The 17122-nt window shown below is 41.7% G+C and overlaps 1 protein-coding gene across 1 annotated transcript in view; it reads right to left on the reverse strand.

Annotated features, from left to right (window-relative positions):
- IPO11 (importin 11) overlaps positions 1–17122 on the reverse strand; it is a 677548-nt gene that overhangs the window by 382099 nt on the left and 278327 nt on the right. The window contains 2 exon segments of the mRNA XM_073623616.1: positions 12131–12246; positions 12860–12973. Coding sequence (XP_073479717.1) covers positions 12131–12246; positions 12860–12973 — 230 coding nt within the window.

Below are 17122 nucleotides of genomic sequence, written 5' to 3' on the forward strand. Positions count from 1 at the left end.
GGGGACTGGATGAGGGAGGAAATAACAGGACACTGCAGAGATCTATGTGAATTCTTCCACAGAGGAGAAATGTGCAGGTAGGTAGAGGTGCGAGTGCGTCTGTCTGTATATGTGTGTGTCTGTGTATATATATATGTGTGTGTGTGTGTGTGTGTGTGTGTATGCGTGTCTGTGTAAATCCAGGAAGTGAACAGGCAGCAGCTTCAGCTTCCCACAGTTAAAATGGTTGCAGCCAGACTTAGTGGAGAGAGATTTCTGCAGCATATTTGGCAAGTACAGAATTACAGTATATATAAAATAATATGCAAAGTGGTTGGAGGGAAGCTTCAGAATGGCAAATGTGGTTTTATTACAAATAATGTGAGCAGACTACAGTTCGTCTTTAAACAAGGCTGCAGAGCTTGCTGGAAAGGAAGCGGATGAGCACTGTCACGGAACGTCCCACACTCCGCTTGAGTGCTTCCGTCATATACCACTTCCTCCCAGTCTGTATACAGATATCCCAACCTCTCTGAGCACAAACAAGGCGACACTTACTTGTTGCTACCAAGAACTCACTTTATTTAGAATCACAATTACAAGACTTTATATGCTGTTGGAACCTCCTCTAACAATACAACTGTAACTTAATTAACATGACCTAATTATCTAATCCTTTATACAGCCTAGGTGACTGAGACATGACCTTTCGCCCAGACTTGTGGTCACCGAGCTTCACACAGTTATATCAACACAATAGCTGGAGCTAATTACAATTAACAATACAAACAAAACCTAATTAACATGAGCTCCAATAGGAGTCGTCCCGTCTCCTACATTGTATAGAGGACAATGTGATCAGCTCATTCAATTAACATACATCCTGGGAGATATTGTGGACAAATATTACTGTCCCATTTTAAGTAGTCCAAGATATATTTTCTCCCTCACCCTGTGCCAGGATGGCACAGGGTGCCTTAGACATAAGATGTATTCTGAGTTCTACGGGCCCCCCGTCACAAGCACCCCAATTGACAGGCTTCCCTTGTTGCCTTCAATTGATCTTTAGTTAAGCATATAGCCAGACAAGGTAATGAAAACTGCTGAAAACAAGCGAGGACTACCATTAAAGATTAAACTTAAAACAAATCCGTCAATAAGATTAAAACACAAAACCATCCTCCTGCCCTGTGTGAGAAATACTTTAATGACCAAACTTACTTTTAGCACTGCTCAGATGACTGCTACTAAAACTTCCAATGCTAGCCATACACAAATACACAACTGAAATTTAATCTGATTCCTGTTGAATTGGCCCAAAACTTGAGTTGTGGGTGGCCCTGTTGGCACCACCAGGCTTCACAAAACTCAATTGAAAAACCATCGGAGCCATGTAGAAAAATTATCAGCCGAACGATGACTGCATCCAATTGGATGCAACGACAACGGCTCTTATGTGCTGCAGCTGTTCATTACAATAGACAAAAGCAATGCAGATCCATAGTGTGTTCAGTCAATATGTATGGCTAGCTTAAAGTGATTGTAAAGGTTTAAAATGTATTTTCTTTTAAATCAAAGGAGGTCTTTAATGAAATATCAAAAAAATCATACAATTCAAAAACAGTTCAGTTCCAGAGAGTCCACACTTACAAGCGGACAATTTCAGCAAATCTCTGGCTAAAATACACACTCAGAATATAATATGTATACATGAAATAGGAAGGTATACAAGTAACATGCCAAGCTCACATTGTCGTCAGAATGAAATAAACAGCGAATACGAGGTTTTTCATAACGTAGTGTTGTACCCATAGGCTCGAGCCACATCTGTGGTGTAGGGGGAGTTTGGGAAGTCCAGTGTAGCAATACTAATCTACGAGCCTGTAACAAAACCCTAGAGTTTGCCTCTCTAAGGTACACATCCAATATCACTTCCTCAAGAATACCCAGCATACAATGTTTAGGATCTATTAGATAGTAAAAATGCATTTTAGGTGAGATGCCATATCTAGACTGGAGTTGGGCAAAGGTGAGTAACTTTCCATGATTAAATATGTGTTTAAGAGGCGTCACACCACACTCTTGCCACCTAGCTGCATGTTGTAGCTTGGCAAGTTGGGATAAGTGTGATTATGCCCAATAGGACTATAACTGGTAAGGCCTGGAACCTTTTGCAACTTTTTCACCTTATCTTATCCATATCTTATGTAGGAGCCTATAAGTTGGATATTATTTGTTAAGGTTTAGAAAAAAAGCTGCACTTTTAGTCCCCCTGCTAGAGTGCCAGTGCTGGTAAAATTCAGCCTAATGGACAGGGTAGAGTCCTGGATTCCCCGCCCCCCCCCAGTCTCATTCTCCGATTCTGTTGCCAAACTGCCCACCATGTGTTGCAATTGGGATGCTACATAATAGGGATGCACAATACCATTTTTTTTTTTTTTAACACTGAGTATCAATATTTTTTTTTTTTTTAAACCCAGTGGTAATCAAATATCACCAAAAGAAAGCTATATTTGTGTGAAAAAAATAAATGATATAAATTTATCTAAAAAAAAAAACTCAGTAGTGATTACATACCACCAAAAGAAAGCTCTTTTCATGTAAACAAAATTATATAAATTTAGTTTGGGTACAGTGTCGCATGACCACGTAATTACCTGTTAACCACGTAAAGACCAGAAGGATTTGCCACTTTAATGACCAGGACATTTTTTGCGATACGGCACTGCATCGCTTTAACTGACAATTGCGCGGTCGTGCGACGCTGTACCCAAACAAAATGTATGTCCATTTTTTCCCACAAATAGAGCTTTCTTTTGGTGGTATTTGATCACCTCTGCGTTTTTTTTTTCTCGAGCTATAAACAAAAAAATGCGGCAATTTTGAAAAAAAAAAACATTATTTTTTACTTTTTTGCTATAACAAATATCCCAATTAAAAAAATTATAAAAAAATGAGTTTCATCCTCAGTTTATGCCAATATGTATTCTGCTACATATTTTGGGTGAAAAAATTGCAATAAGCGTATATTGCTAGGTCTGTGCAAAAGTTATCACGTCTACAAAATAGGGGATAGATTTATGGCATTTTTTATTTAGTTTTTTGGCGGTGATCTGCGATTTTTAGCTGACAATGTGAAACTTTGACACTTTTTTGGGACCACTGACATTTAAACAGCGATCAGAGCTAAAAATAGCCACTGATTACTGTATAAATGTCACTGGCAGGGAAGGGGTTAACACTAGGGGGCGATCAAGCGGTTAAGTGTTCCCTAGAGAGGTGTTTCTAACTGTATGGAGGGCTGGGCTGACTGGAGGAGGAGAGAGATCACTGTTCCTAATCATTAGGAACAGCAGAGCTCACTCTACTCCCCTGACAGAACGGGGATCTGTTTGTTTACACTGAGAGATCCCCGTTCTGCCCGTCTCTGGAGTGATTGTGGTTGGCTCCCTGCTAGCAAACGGGCACGCGTGATTGCCCTGTACGCGCTGGACGTACAATGACGGCGATTCGCGCAGGGGAGCCAACTTGCCGCAGTACAACAACGGCAGCTGGTCTGTAACTAGTTAAAGTAGCGCATCGCCGAAAAGCAAAAAATGGCCTGGTCATGAAGGGGATAAACTCTTCTCGAAGTCAGGATGTTTAGCCCTAGTTCACACCAGTGTGGCTTTGATATTGCACAATTTTAAAGCCACAGATCAGTGCGATTTGGAGCTCCGATTTCATTGCTGCTTGCAACTTCATTTAACAGAAGTCAAGGCAAGTTGCAATGAAATCACAGAAAAGTAGTGCAAGAACCTTTTTCAGGGTCGCAAAGATTTGAACAGTTTCAATGCCGAAAATAGGGTGCAACTTGTCAAATTGCATGACAAATCACACTGGTGTGAACCAGGGCTGAGACAGCTTTCTAAAAATACTATTTTGGCATTCTGGTACGTTTGGTTAACAAGTGCAAAAAAAAAAAAAAACCAAGAACTAGCCATGGGTGTGTGCAGACTTCTGCAGGGCACTGCATAGCCCAACTTGAAAGAAAAGCCTTCGGTGAAGGTCTGCAGCTAACAGCCCCCATCTGTCAGGGACAATCAAAGGCTGACATCAGATGCTCCAGAAAGCCTCTAGAAGAAGTGTGTTGTATTTGCACAACCTGTGATTGCTCCATACCTCTTGCCCCTGTGCATCCAGCCCAGCACTTCTCTATGGTAAAGTTTGTGTGTGCAGAGCCTGCAGGACTCACACAGCTGCAATGACAGGCAGCGATGGAAGTTTCTCCTGAAGACTGCAGGGCAGAGAGGCGTGCACGGTCCTGTCCTAATCCCCAGTAATACAGTGCTGGCTCAGGGTAGGTAGGCTGCACACGGCTGCAGGGAGCTGGGTAAGAAGGACATGCACGGGGAGCAATAACTCGCACCGCCCGGCAAATACTTTCTACTCACCACACCGAGCTATAAGCCTCAGAGCCCACGCCACTCAGGTTCTGGTATCTCTCGGGCACCTCCCACAAGGTCTTATTCAGTTCCTGCTGGTAGAATCCTGGGGGACATGTTAGAGGACATTGCTGCTGCAACCCCAGGCTCTCGCGAACACTCGGACAGCTGAAATGTCATTGGTGGTTAAGGACACGGCGGCCCCACTCCTTAAACACCAATAATTGCCAGCATTATTTTCTTTATAAGGCAATAGAGCGGCATCCAATGGAGACTGGCTGGATCACACTCTAAAAAACACATGCTAATCACAGCAGGTGCCAGGCAACGGCACCAAACCACCGTGTGCATCCCATATGTTTTATTTTGAATTTTTAAATAAATTACGGTTTTACACTATGGGTGCCCCCTTCTGTCATTTTTTTCTCCCCATCCATGGAGGATTATCCTAAATACAACTGACCTTGGAATAACCATCTAGGGGTCTCTATTCCCCACAAAGCGCAAGTGACCACTCTAGCTATAGGTGGTCAACGTTTAGGGGTGAGTGTACATCCATGTGGGGCACCTCTGTCTGAACACTGAGTATTGGAGCATGAATTATTTACCAACCCACGAGCACTTTATGTCACAAAAGTGGGACGTTTACAACAATTGAAATGTTTAATTCGCTTATTTATGTTAATCGTGTTTGAATTTGTACTAGCTAAGGGCGGTGTCTAACCATTTCATTCTTTTCTTTACATTCCAGCTGTTAGCGGGGAAATTCCGCTGACAGCTAAAAGAACCGAGCCAGAAGGTATCGGTTTTGGGTATCAAAGTGTTTGCACAAGTACCGATACCGCTGCAAATTAGTATTGCCACCGAAACTGGTATCGGTGCAACCCTACTAAGTGGTAAAGCCATGGGTTCAGGAAGGCTAGCCCCCCTCCATCTTTAGGCTTCTGCAATTGCTCCAATCTAATTCTGGAACTGCCCCTGGGATAACCACAGGGGAGTTTCAGAGAAGATATAACAATTGGGGCAGCAGAATCATTTTGACCAGGTTGGCCTTCCCAGCCACCAAGAGCCATAGTCTGGTCCATATATAGCCTTGTCTCTAAATCGCAGGAGTAGTAGAAAAACAAAATTTTTTGCTGTTTCTGAGCCAGCTCAGAAACAGCTGAAATCAGCTCAATTGAAATCAGGCCCACACAAGCATGGGGGGGCTGCTTACAGGAGATTTTTTACCTTACTGCATTGGGGCAAAAAAACGTTCTGCCTTTAGAAGCACTTTAAAGTTAAACTAAAGGCCAGGGTCTGACTTAAACTAGAACTAAAGGCAAAACTTTTTTCATTTTGGGTAGAGTGAGGGTTATAATCCTTGCCGTGTTTTTTTTTTTTTTTGCCATGTGTGTCTCATGGGGAGATTCCCTTCACTTCCTGTACCACAGCCAAAACTGGAAGTATGAGAAAAAACCCTCCCAAAGTGAGAGAATCACAGATGCCACCAGAATTAGTGTGCCCATTGGAGGATTTTGCCTATATTACTGTTTTGGTGTAAACCCAAAATTTGGGATTGTCTTTTATTTTCATTTGCAAAGACAATGGTAAGCAAAATAGAGAGGGTGAATCTCAGACAGCAATAAAAACTGGGGTTACCTATCCAAAACTATGCCTTGAGGTAAACAATAAACAGTCCTCAAAAAAATACCTTGAGGTACACAATAAAGAGCCCTCAAAAATTCCACTCGCCTGCTCACATATTGCAAGTGGAATTTGAGGGCTGGCGAGGAAGGGTTGCCTGGGAGCAATGGGGGGGGGGGGGGGGGTGAGCACCACCGGCAGCCTGGGTCGAATGGGAGTCCTTCTCCCAGCGAGGAAGAGAGAGGAGAGCCGCCCGGATGATCAGAGCGCGGGGAACACAGCGATATCAGCTTTCAGTTCAATTGCGGTGTTTCCCACTGTCACATATAGCCCCTCCTCCTGGTCCTGGGACTTTGATAGACAGATCATCCGTCCAATCCCGGGACCTTTGATCTGTCTATCAAAGTTCCTTGGCCAGGAGGAGGGGGCTGTATGTGATGGCGAGCGGCGGGGAACGCAGCAATTGAAATGAAAGCTGTTATGGCTGTGTTCCCCGCCATCTGGGCGGAGATCGTGTTTCTCTCCTCTCTTCCCCTGCACAGGCAGGCAGCATGGTGGGCACGGGCTGCATGGTGGGCACGGCTGCCTTGGTGGGCACGGCCAGGCTGCAGTGATGGACACGGGCAAGCTGCATTGATGGACATGGGCAGGCTGCATTGATTGACACAGGTGAGGCTGCATTGATGGACACAGGTAGGCTGCATTATTGGGCATGAATAAAGTTGTTGTTAATATTTATTTGTATAACTTAATTCTGCATAAAACATTTAAGTGTCATATCATGAGATAATTTATGAGGGCGTATTAAGGGGCAGAATTAGGGACGGGGGGGGGGGGGATTTGGTGGGGCAACTGGTGGCGAGTAACCCTTGAGGCCTGCCTAGTAGCTCAGGACTTGAAATGTTGAGCCCTGCATTAAGTGTAGGAAGAATGTGTGACTATCTTCCTACAATGCAACATTCAGGGCTCAACTGGCCTCAAAATGCAGGGTGTGGTATAAATAGTCATGTCCATTAAAAAAAAAGGAATCTTTATAAATCAGGTCCTATTGAGAGAATATATTCCCTCAGCTGCCAATAACTTGAGGGCACATTATAACTTGAAAGATCAGTCAATCAAAAAAAATAGTTTTTGTTTAAATTATAAAATATATTTGTTGTATCAATGCTTAACAAAACTTAATGGGATATTATTATAAATCTGCATTTCCAAACTGTAAAATGTTTCCATAAAAATGAAAGAAATAGCTCTCTTAGTCACATAAAAAACAAGATCAAATTTTAAGACAACCAAATCAATTCTAGAAACCTCAAAGAAACAAATTAAATAATTTAAAAGGCAGGCTGAAAGCAATACGCAGATCTCACACAAAAAAAATGACCCTTTAGTGATTCAAATTGGCTGTTGGAGGTCAGTTGCTGCTAAATGCTTCCTGTGCATAATACACAAATCACAATTCATTACTACTGATTGCAAATATAAATCTTCTGGATAATTTATTTACATTCTGAATGCTAGTTGCTGGAAGAGAAAAAAGAAAGACCTAAGACGCCTCACTGTGAAAGCATTTGTCACCATACAGAGCAAAACAGCCCAGAAAATAGGCACATAACTCACATGGGCAATATGACTCTTCGATAGCTATGACATTATTGCACTCTGCAAATATGAAATATGGATTGAAGAAATCCTAGAGGAAAAATGCACTTCTGATACTAGATGTATAGATTCAGACACATGCACCACTGAAGTATAACAAGCATAAAGGAATCATATTTTGTCCACAACGATAAAAGACACAATTTTTTTCTTAAAAATGATCACAGAGAAGAGTATAAGATTTAAAGGGTGAATGGAAGAGGTCTTCTGCCCATGTCAAATGATCCATTTTTAACATTGTTTTTATTATTATTTAGAACACACGACTGGCTGACTGGCTGCACTGGAAAAGAGAATATACTTCTTCACTGTCACTGACTAAAATGTGAGGCTAGTGGGAAGCTGCCATCATCAAATTTCTTTGAAATCCACTTGTACTCTAACACAGGCCAGTAACATTTGTACTCACAACCCTACCCAAAGCACACTTCAGTTCTGCTATGTTACAAGCCAGAGGGGCCACATTACAAAAGAGCTGTCACAGTACAAGACATTTGACTGCAGTAGGCTACAATAAGCAGGCATGTAAGAAAGAGATGCATGTTACAAGAAACTGTAAAGTAGAGCTACACCCTCCTATCCTGTACAAAGTTTACAGCCAAGAAAGTTGCCTTCTTAGCCTCTGTTTGATCTGCAGTTGCCATTGTGCTGCACGTGCGATCAGCTTTGACACCAGCCATTTGATGGCTTGACAGTTGCGTTGAGAGCATGTTTTGCTTGGTGTCTATTAAAAGGTTCTTGTGGTAAAAGTCAAGGAAGCTTAGACCTCTGTGGTGCATTAATACTATTAACAAAAAAACTGCACATAGAACTGCAGAAAACAATATTCATAGACTGCAAACAGCACATGGTCTTAAAATCTAACAACTCACATATATCTATGTTATAAACTCACACAAAAATATCCATAGCAACACAGAGCAGTTGTGAAAGTTATCATTCATGGCATGCCTTGAATGTAACGGTTTGGTCTTAGTCCTGTTAAAATCACTGGTTTTCATCTGTCTTGCGAACAGACCACTGGAAAACAAGATGTTTAATTTGGTGGCACAGCAGCAACATTTATGCTTCCTATAACATGAACTGTGCAGTGAATGTATTATGCAAATACAACTAAAGGGTGTAGCCCTGATTGCCCAGTACACTGGCCATCAGTGCCAATGCAATTCACTTCCAAGATCTACAGGTAAAGCCAGGTACACACTATCAGTTTTTTTTCTCGTTCAACCTCAGTACAGCAATCTCCCCTGCTGAGCTATTGTGTTCTGACTGGGGAACGCCATTGGCTCAGAGCGCAGATTGGGAGCTGGTCGGATGCTGGTTTTCCAGCATGCTCCTTCGACAGAAGTCAGCAAAATGGCTTCCGTCGGATCGGCTGCCATACACACGGACCAAATGTCAGACAGTTTTTATTGAATCGGCCGATGTTGCCCGACATTCAGCCCATGTGTACTAGGTTTGAGGGTGTAGAATACCTCTCAGGTTTATATGAAGCTGAAACATAGCAGTGCGGAGATGCAGAAGATAGAAGTTGTTGAACTTGGGAAGTGAGCTACACCGAAATTTAAAGCTGAACACCAAGCAGATTTAAAAATCACAATTTAATGTAGTGGTGGTATTCCTTTAAAAATTAATAACGGTATGGTAAAATACAACTAGCATGGCTTTCTGCATCTGTCTGGAAATTAGCTAATGGTATACCTAGCACAGGAGCACTGATGCTGGCCATACAAAATGCAAATTGTCTCAGTGGGTGGCCGCCTCCCATACAACATTCCTTAACCACTTGCTGACCGGCTCCTGTACATATATGTCGGCATTTTAAAGATGGATATCTCGGTAACGGCAGCAGCTGCTGCCACAACCGTGGTATCCATTTCTTCAGGAGCCGGTCATGTTTACGATTCGCCGCAAGATCACCGTTATCGGTGCCACCCCCCTCCTGCCATGCCCTCCGCCGCTTACCGACGGCATCGGCGGAGGCGATCGGGACCTGTCCGTGGCCGGGTATGGAGATGAGTGAGGGGAAGATGGCCTCACCCGTCTCCATACCATAGCAACGCGAAAGCGACGTCATAACGTCCCTTCCGCCCATTCGTCTTAAAGGGCCATTTTTTCAGTCATTTTTTCAAATGACAAACATTTTTTTTTTTATTGCATTTAAGTCCAAAATTGAGATCTGAGGACTTTTTGAACCCAGATTTCATATTTAAGAGGATGTTTACATTCCTTGTAATAGGAATAAAAGTGACACAATTTTTTTTTTTTTAAAACAGTGAAAAAATAAATAAAATTAAGTAAAATAAATAAGAAAAAAATAAAAAATTTTAAAGCGCCCTGTCCCGGCGAGCTCGCGTGCAGAAGCGAACGCATACGTGAGTAGAGCCCGCATATAAAAACGGTGGTCAAAGTATTGCAATGACTGCCATTTTATTCTCTATGGTGTCAGAAAAAAAACAATATATAATGTTTAGGGTTCTAAGTAATTTTCTAGCAAAAAAAACTGTTTTAAACACCAAAATCTCAAAACGAGGCTAGTCCTTAAGTGGTTAAATGAAAAATCGAAGGGGCCAGATGGAAAATTGCCTCAAGTATTCTGAGAGCTGACAGGGCCAATGATCAAAATACAATAGCTGCAGCAGGAAATGTAAAGGTATGAAGGAAATGGTTAAGTTTTTTTTTTTCCTTTTCATTCAGCCTATTAGTGCATGGCCAGCTTTATACTAGCAAAGGTTAAATAGGATATTATTTTAGCTGTTTGCTTAGAGTTCAGGTTGAGGATCAGCAAGTCAGAGAACTGACACATTTTCACAATCTACTTACCCTAATACGATTGACAGAAAAACTGGATAAAAGTGGAAAGAAGTGGGCAGAAGTGATTTTGTTCAAAGCAACCAACAAAGCTTCATCTTTATTTCTCTGTGAAAAATGACACAAACAATTGGACTACTATGGATAACAGATCATTTCTGATCCGCTTCCTATCTAGTGATCCTGTGGGTTGTCAGTGTGTCTCTGGAAACTGAAAGCAGCACCAGACATATCAAATGCCTAATACACAGAAACCGTCCGAAATTCGGGCCCATGTGTGCAGCAGCCTATCCAGCCTCTGTAGAATGGGCATGCCAGAAAGACATCGTCCGATCGGCATCTGATCAGTACTTGCAGCACATAAAACACACATTACACATTGATAGGCATTAGTACAGTGACAGTGTATAGTATTATCACTGTATTAGTGTCACTGGTGATGTCAGTGGCAGTTAGGTAGTTTTCACTCAGTGTCAGTAAGGCCCCATTCACACTATGGAGTTCCGATTTCCACGCACAATCAACAAGATTCTGACCAGGATTCGGAAACGCTGCAAATCGCGGGAAGCCCTTGTAATCCCTATTACTTTGAATGGCACCAAATGGCGATGCGATTCTGCCACCATTGTCGCCCAACAAATCGTTGTAAAATCGCAGTAAAATCATGCAAACAGAATCACGGGACGTCCAAAGAAAAGTACAAGAACTTCTTTTACCGTAATTTATCGGCCGACAATTTGGTGCCATTCAAAGTAACAGGGATCGCAAGGGCGTCCTGCGATTTGCAAAGTTTCCGGATCATGGGCACACTCAGGTGCTCCCCACCTTCAGGCATTGGCCGCTCTAAGGTGAGTGCCCATTGCCTGAGGATGGGGAGCACCTGAGTGTGGACACTGCAACACGTTATTTCCATGTTTTTATGGAGTCACCATTTTACCTTTAATAAGGTCTATATACCGATTATGTTGGACTGATCTGCGTTTGATTAGCGTGTCACTGTTATATGCACTATAGCACTTTATGATTCACGTTTGTGGCACCATATATATATATATATATATAAATAACTTTTATTAGTTTGCTTATTGTTTTATTATTTTATTTTGTCTGTGGAATGTGACACTTAACACAGAATTTATTATTACACATTACAGCAATCAAAATCCTATATGCAGCTTTGGAATATATTATAATTTTTGTTAGTTTATCACGGTTCCTTTATTATCAATAACATATTTTTTTATTATTGGCATTTTAAAAGTATTTGTTGGAACTAATGTTAGGAGACAGCGCAGCATAAGTAATTTTCTAAATAATAGTTTTATGCTTACAGGAAACTGAACGTATAATCTAGTTTGTTGGACAACACAGTGAAGAGGGAACAGATGTCAGACTGTCAGGAAGGAACCCATAGTTTTATTACAGATAGGTTAAAAAAAAATCTAAATAATTCAAATGTACAAATAGGAATGTGTTATAAGATACACACTTAGACAATTATGAAATAATCATATTTTTTCTCAGCAGAGACAAAATAATCATTGCAATAATCAAATGTGGAAGCTGCACTATTTTCAGACGCTTCTATTGACTGATGCGGCAAGGTAACATTCATATTTCAAGCAGCTTACCATAATTCCAGGCCATCTTCCAGGAGGTAGATGTGTGGTGGCTGGGACACGTCTGTGCTCAGCTGAATTACAGGAAGCAGGAATGGATATAAATTCTGGCTGTCTCCACCTAAGCCCTGTTCCCAAAATCAAATAAAAGCATTAAATGCACCGTTCACTGTTTATGCATATACTGTATGTGTGGGCTTTATCGCTGTACTACATCATGTAACATTAACCTTACTATATCTCTGACTATATTACATTTGCATACATTTACATATGAAAAGATGTACCACTTGATAATATAGGGATCGTAACACTCAGAGTTTAGTAACTGTGTATTTTACATGAGCACTGAACCCATCACTGAATTTTAATTTATTTACATTTTCCATGGAAGATACTTTATATTTTACTGGATCCTGTGATTTTAAAATGCATGTAAACCCTAACAACAAACTTATACCATTAAAACATTTTGTTATATGTGTTTGACAACAGCAAGAAAAAAACAAAAAACAATTGATCCTGCCAGAAATCCAGTGAGATCCTAACTTCCTGTAACTTCCCTAGGGTGATAATGCCACTCCTTCATAATTACATGACAAGAAGTATGCCAGATGAAAGTAAAAAGCCTATGACTATATTTAGTACTATCACAATTTGTAGCAATATGAGGTATGATAAATCATCTGAGGGGAATAAAGTATTTATTTAAAGAGAGCATCAACCTCTCCTGTCATTTACCTTTACCAGATGAACCAGTGTTGTTAGTATAGCACATCGTAGCATATTGTGCTCCTCACTCTGTTTCCATAGCACAGGTAGGTACTGGACTAGGCAACCAACGAAGGGCCGGATCTGGATCAAAAATTGTAAAAATATTCTGTCACAGATGGGTCATCAATACACAATGCTAAATACAAACATTGCAAGTCAAACCAAAGACTAAAAATGGGTTGTAATTTACATTTACAATCGTTAAAGACAGATCTGCTTTTTGAACCTGTCATCAAGAAATATGGGGTGAATACTGCTCAATGATTTAGAGATTCTGTGAGGAAAAAAAAGGTGCTGTTAGAACGTGCACATACATCCAGCACCTAAAAATGCACATACTTCCAGCAGTCTCCAAAAGCCTGCACATAGAAATGCACCTGGAAGGGCATATACCTCCAGCAGTCATAGGGCAAATTCCCAAGAAAAGCTCCGATACCTACTCGCTTGCTGCTTCTGGACCACCACTATAATGGGATGCCTTACTGTTTGATAGGAATAAGGTAGGAAAAAGTGTGCAAAATTAGCACCATTGGGAAAGTGCCAGAACTTTCCTTGTCACAACAGCTTGGCATTCAGCCCACTGGTGTATTTTGGGCATACCACCATCTGCTATGCGAGTTTCTGGTTGCTATGCAAGGTCTCTGGAGGACTGCCACAGTGCACCCCTCCAACCACCCCCCGCTAGTCTGTCACAGTGCTGCCCCCCCCCCAGCTAGGAGAAAAGAAAGGAATATGAAGGAGGCAAATGGAAGAAGAGGAGGTAGAAGGGGTGGAGAGTGAGGGGGGAGTAGGGGGGGGGGGAAGAGGGGGGAGTAGGGGGGGGAAGGGGGGGAAGGGGGGGAGAAAGAAGTGGAGATCGGGAGATGGAGGAGGGAAAGAGGTGGGGGGAGAGAGACACCTTGTGTCCCCACACTTCCCTCTCTCCCCATTGTAAAGTGCAGAGTATATGCTCATCCTCAGGTCACAGAGTGGACCCCTTATTATAAGGCACATAGAGCCCCCACTCAGGGAAAAAAAGGGGATGCACACTTGTAAAAGCACAATAAGTCTCAATTCTCAGGTTACAAATGTGTGCCTCATTACAAGGTGTACAAAGCCTCCATCCTCAGGTCATACAGGAGGTTCCCCACTATAAGATGGACTGAGCTCCCCATCCTGAGGTCACACGGTGGTCCCCATTATAAGTACAATGCCCCTCCATCCTAAGGACACACAGGAGTCTCTCAAAATAAGAGTGCAGTCCCCCTGATCCACATGACATGACAAGGGCTCAGAACACACAGGGGCCCCCTATTATATTAAGTACAGTGTGCACACACACACACGGTCCTCTACCTCGCATATTCCATCACTGTACTTCCCTGTACACATATTCCATCACTGCACAAGTTCCATGACCGTACTTCCCTGTACACATGTTCCATCACTGTACTTCCCTGTACACATGTTCCATCACTACACATATGTTGCATTGCTGTACCCCCTCTGCACATATGTTTACCATTGATGGTAAAAACAGGGTTCAGAGTACAACTATGACAAGAGGGGCCAATGGATCTTACCACCCTTGCTCCAGCAGACATTTCATTCTCCAGACTGTACTTCCCGCACAACATGGACTTAAGGAGGAGGTAGGTGCAGAGCTGATTGACAGGGCAGTAGACGAATCAGCTTCTAGCTGCATTTGGATGAAACAAGACATCCCTGCTGTAAATAGCAGTGTAGGAAAAGTTTTGGAGTCGCTGTTCTCACTGACACAAGGGACATGAGTAAAGCAAGTCCCACATGCAGCCTACTTGTCGCTGGTGCTGCTGAAACGATGCCCACCCCTGCCCTGAATTCTCTCACCGGTTCAGAGTGTGTCCACCTCCTCGGGCTGTCTTAGCCTCTCTCTCTCTCCTCACAAGATCAGCCCGTTTACTCCATCCATCCCACTAGTCCTCCCATGAGCCTCTCAAGGGGCCCTAGGGCAGTGCCTGCCTTGACTCCGCCCATGGTCAGTGGAGTGTGTGAGCTCCACACAGCTTTCTTCCCTGTACTTCTGTGACATCACTCCAGATTTCTTTCCGATTATTTGCATGGATGGCGAGGGGGTGAGGGTTTGGGGGCAGCCCTCTGAAAAATGCTGCCCTTGTTTGCCTCGTGGTAGATACGTCCTTAATTCAGCCCTAACCGCAGAAATATGGAGGCTGTTGCAGGTATATGTACTCCTCTAAGTACCTGTACTTTCTACCTACAGAACTGTATTTTCTAAGTCATCATGCTCATCAGTTGAATTCACTATTTACTAGGTCAATGACCATGGACAAGATGGTATTTGAAAGTGCAGGATAAACATGGTCACATTTGAACTGCTAAGTTAATAAAAAATGGTAATAGCAACTCCTGTGTTTCTATAATTTCAGCTTCAATTTACTACGGGTGTTCATATTTAAAAGCCTTTTCTTGTGCCTAGTACACAAGATGAGAAAATCGGATGAAAAATACTGCTTTTGGAGCGATGGAGTACTAAATCTGATCATTAGTACACAGCTTTCAAGAGCCCATCATGACAGTTTATGTAAAAATTATCGAAGGGACAAGCACAAACATTTTTCTCGTACGATAACAGAATGAACAATTTTATAATACATTACATTACTTCCAAAGTTGTATTCTGAGAATTTTCGTAATTTTAGTAACCTATTGCAAAAAATAGACATTCGTCCAATATCTATAACGTGTGTACCAGTGTTATTTTTGTCAACGAAATTAACACTATTTTAGTAAACTAAAATATGACTAACACTAAAACAATTCAGATAACTATGGCATTTTAGTCAAAGGACTATGACTAAAACTCAATCGAAATTTGACAAAAATTAACACTGGTGTGTGCTAAGCATTCCTTTTTGGATAATGGGCAAACCAATTCTTCATGAAAAAAGGGTAACTCATTTTTTTATCATGACAGCTTAACTTAAAAACAAAGCATTCACAACATCACGTCCATCACAAACTCATAACCGGTATCCCTTATTCTAAACAGAGAAGAAAACTCAGTGTTTTTATTATGGAAGTGGTTATATGAGAATACTTCTGATTGTAAGAAGGTAAAGCAGTATTTTGAAATATGTTAGTGGAAGTTAAGATGATTTTCGCCCCTATCACCATAACCCATACAGTTGTATTGATTCATTGCTCTCGAATCTTTATTTCAGACAACCCATGGCTTCCTTATTTTGCAGTGTGGAGAGCTAAGAGGCCTAAAACAGGTGCATACAAGTTACATAAAATTATCTATATATTTAGAGTATATCAATGCTATACACCAGATGTTTTAATAGCAAGGTTCACAATAGGAATACATGAATAAGTGTTTTTGAAAGAAAGTTGTACAGTTCCATCTGTCCCGTCACAGTGTTACCTGCAAATTACTAAACTTTAAAACAATTTGTGTAAGATCATTAGCCATCTCCTGGTAGGTGCAGTCATTTAAAATATTAGCAGAATTGAATGATGTTAACCAGCTATAGCATCAAGACCCCAAGACCCTAAGAACTTTCAGAAATGTACTTCTATAACCCTGGCAGAACCAATACCTTTCATGATCCTCTTAGATCATTGCTTAAAAAAATGTATAAAGTTACAATTAAAATTAATTGTTTCCCAAGGTATGCCTTTTTTATACAGGAAACTATTATGACAAAGAATGATACAAGCTAGAATCTTAAAAGGAAATACAGGTTGCATGTTTTAAGTTACAGAGGAGGTCTAGAGCTAGAATTATTGCTCTCGCTCTAACGATCGTGGTGATACCTCACATGTGTGGTTTGAACACCATTTTCTTATGCGCGCGCTACTCACATATAGAAAAAAAGGATGAAAGAGGCTCTAAAATATGAGATCTGGGGTCAAAAAGACCAGTAAAATGCAAGAAATTTTTTTTTTTTTCATGTCTTTTAAAAAAAAAAAAAAAATGTCCCCTTTAGAGCTTTGGGCGGAAGTGACATTTTGATGTCACTTCCGCCCAGCAATGATATGGAGACGGGTGGGGGCCATCTTCCCCTCACTCGTCTCCATGTCAGGCTAGGGAGAGGATCGGATCGCTTCTGCCGCTACCGATGGCTCTGGTAAGCGCCGGAGAGCGGCGGGAGGGGGGCCCCTCTCCCACCACAGATAAAAGTGATCTCGCAGTGAATCCGCCACAGAGACCACTTTTATCTTAAAGCGGACCGCCCGCTGAAGAAG

This window comes from Aquarana catesbeiana, linkage group LG01 (assembly GCF_042186555.1).
Source record: "Aquarana catesbeiana isolate 2022-GZ linkage group LG01, ASM4218655v1, whole genome shotgun sequence".
NCBI classification, from domain to species: domain Eukaryota; kingdom Metazoa; phylum Chordata; class Amphibia; order Anura; family Ranidae; genus Aquarana; species Aquarana catesbeiana.